The 2676-nt window shown below is 33.1% G+C and overlaps 1 protein-coding gene across 1 annotated transcript; it reads right to left on the bottom strand.

Annotated features, from left to right (window-relative positions):
* Nucleotides 1–879: 879 nt before the first annotated feature.
* LOC142610802 (protein S40-4-like) lies at nt 880–1819 on the bottom strand. Its single transcript, XM_075782744.1, has one exon. The coding sequence runs from the start codon at nt 1701–1703 to the stop codon at nt 1191–1193; it is 513 nt and encodes a 170-aa protein (XP_075638859.1). The 5' UTR covers nt 1704–1819; the 3' UTR covers nt 880–1190.
* Between the last annotated feature and the right edge of the window lie 857 nt (nt 1820–2676).

Genomic DNA, 2676 nt, shown 5'->3' with positions numbered 1-2676 from the left:
GTGAGGCCTTCTAGTAGTGGTCCAAAAGCTTAAGAATTATCCTTATGAAGCAACCTAAATATTAATCAGTGTACTAATGTAAATAAACAGTGGGAACAGAATCAAGTGGCGCCCCTTGTTTGATAATTTATTACCACCAGATAATTAGTTAGTAGTTACAATGTGTTTTGGATATAACTTATTGAAATTTAATTTATCATCTATGGCCTATCAGTCAAACTCAGATATGGACAAGGTGTCTTCAAATTTATGGATTTTCTTTTCTTTCTTTCTTTTTCCCCGTAGTTTCTTCCAATGTGAAAACTTTTAGTAAAAGTCTAGATATAGATACACTGAATATGGTGAGCATATTCTTGTTGAAGCTTTTTTTTTTTAAAGTTTTGGCATTTCATGGAAATTGAAACGAGTCCAATCATGTATGCTCCTCAACGTGGAACTCCACTCACACGTGACATCCAAGCATTCTAATTAGGTCTTAATAAGGCAAGCTCCAGGTTTTCTTACAGTTACGTTCAATGCTTAAACTCTTTGTTATCTTTACAATTTAAAGTTTGAGAACCAAAAAGAAGTAAAAGTTAAATGAGTACTATATCTTAGCAAAACTACAAAGAGACCACTACCTAAATTTTAAGATTGCCAATATCCTTGCTGAGGTTCAAAAGGGCTTAGATTGAGGGACATGAATTTGATTCCAAGGTTTGTTCTAGCTAAACTGTACTTTTCTTACCAACCGCTAACCATTTGAGTTCACGTCACCTTGCTCATTTCCTTTGCAATTTACTTTCATCCAATATAACCCCAAAAAATAGCTAAACACAAAAATGAAATACAACATGTAAGGGGAAAAAATAAAAGGGAAAAGAGAAGAAAGAAACAAAATTTGGCCTTATGAAACCGTGATGATGATCATTGGGATTTAGCTTCGATCACAAAGTTAGAGTTACATGCATGAGTGACCCTCTTAATAAAACTCAGACACTCAAAATCCACAGGAAAATAAGTAAAAAACAAAAGGAAAATAAAAAATAACAAGAAGCTTAAATTAGTCCTCCGGGAAAAGATCATAAGAGATCGAAAAGAGTGAGACTTGACCTTAATTTCTGGCCTAACAAAATACCCAACAATTCTAATCTCTCCTTAATTACTCTATTAACTGCATGAACCAAGTCCTTCTCTAGCTATAGCCTGTACTAACCTTCAAACCCAACTTTCTCCCAAATTGCATTCCTCACACGGCGCAAGTCCATGCCTTTCAAAGTCCTACCTTTCCCTTCATGAACAGAAAAAGAAGCACCTCGAGTCCTTGCTAAATACTCATGAGGAGGAAACCTGTAATCTTGATCTTCATGCTCATCATCATCAACAACATCTTCATCGCTGTCTCTCTTTCTATGGTCTCTATAGTCATCTTTAAGAATCTTCGACCAGTCTGGTATGTCCATAGGCAATGATGTTGATGCCACCATGGTCCTGTCCCCTATGTCCCTCTTCCTAGTCACTTTCTTAAGTTGCCGAGGTGTTGGCAATGTTTTCTTGGTCTCAAGTGGTGAGACATGATTGGAATTCCAAACATCAGCTTCATCAAACTCGAAGAGACTGTCGGAGGCAACTGGGTTGTGGTTGTTGTTGTTGTCACTCTCTGAACTGGTTGATGAGTAGATGTTGTAACTGGATTTTGCATGGAAATTTTTCCTAGTTGCCATTGATGAAAACTTTGAAATGGGATTGCAATACTTGCAAATGTTATATGGGTTTTCGTTTGTTTTTCTTTCTAGCTATAGTCTGTGTTTGCTTTGTTGTAATCCTTGAATTGTTCAGTATTTTATAATGGTGTAACGGATAAGCTCATTTCTCTTTGCACAGAGTTCAAACAAGTAAGTTACTAAAAAGCCAAGCAGAAAAATTATAGAAAGTGGGTGCCCTCATGTGTTTAGTATGAGCCCTTTTTATTTTTTAATCAGTTACTTAATCTTTACTGTCTGCTTTAAATTACAAAGGGATCATGCAGCATGGGGTCCAATCCCTTTGGGTTCTGGTCACATATCTATCTTTTCAATTTTATGGGATATGTCCTCGAAAGAACTGTAATCAAGCCAATCTCACTTCTTTCATTTTGGCCCTATATATATGATTGAGAGGCAAGTGGGAGATGAACAAATCAAATGGAGTTTCAATTGTAATTTTCTAGTGGCTCCTCTAACATAGGACTTTACGAAATTAAAAAAAAGGGTTTTGATTAACAAATTTAATTCTTAGGTACATTGTTATGTAAATACCATTTTATCCATAAATTTTAAGTTTGAATGATTAATCATTTGGACATCATTGATTATGCATCACTTTGTTGCATCATTCATTCGTATTTCTCTAATGATATATTATCTATTATTTAAGTTAAAAGATTTGGTTAACAATTTCTTTTAAAGCATTTGTTAATGAGTTATTTTAAGAAAATTTTAATATTATTTTCATAAAAAAAATAAAATTGTTAATTTTTTTTTCTTTTTCTTATAAAAAGTTTTTAAAAATATTTTATAAGTAAATTCTTAAAGATATTTGTTAATTTTTCCTTAAATTAAAAAAATGAAAAATGAAAAAAGAAAAAAGAAAAAGAAAAGGTGGGGTGCAAAATTGATTGGTTAAATTACAATGAACTATAGAATACCCAAAAAAAAA

The sequence above is a fragment of the Castanea sativa genome, chromosome 9 (genome assembly GCF_040712315.1).
Source record: "Castanea sativa cultivar Marrone di Chiusa Pesio chromosome 9, ASM4071231v1".
Lineage (NCBI taxonomy): Eukaryota > Viridiplantae > Streptophyta > Magnoliopsida > Fagales > Fagaceae > Castanea > Castanea sativa.
This window is presented reverse-complemented; position numbering and strand designations above follow the sequence as displayed.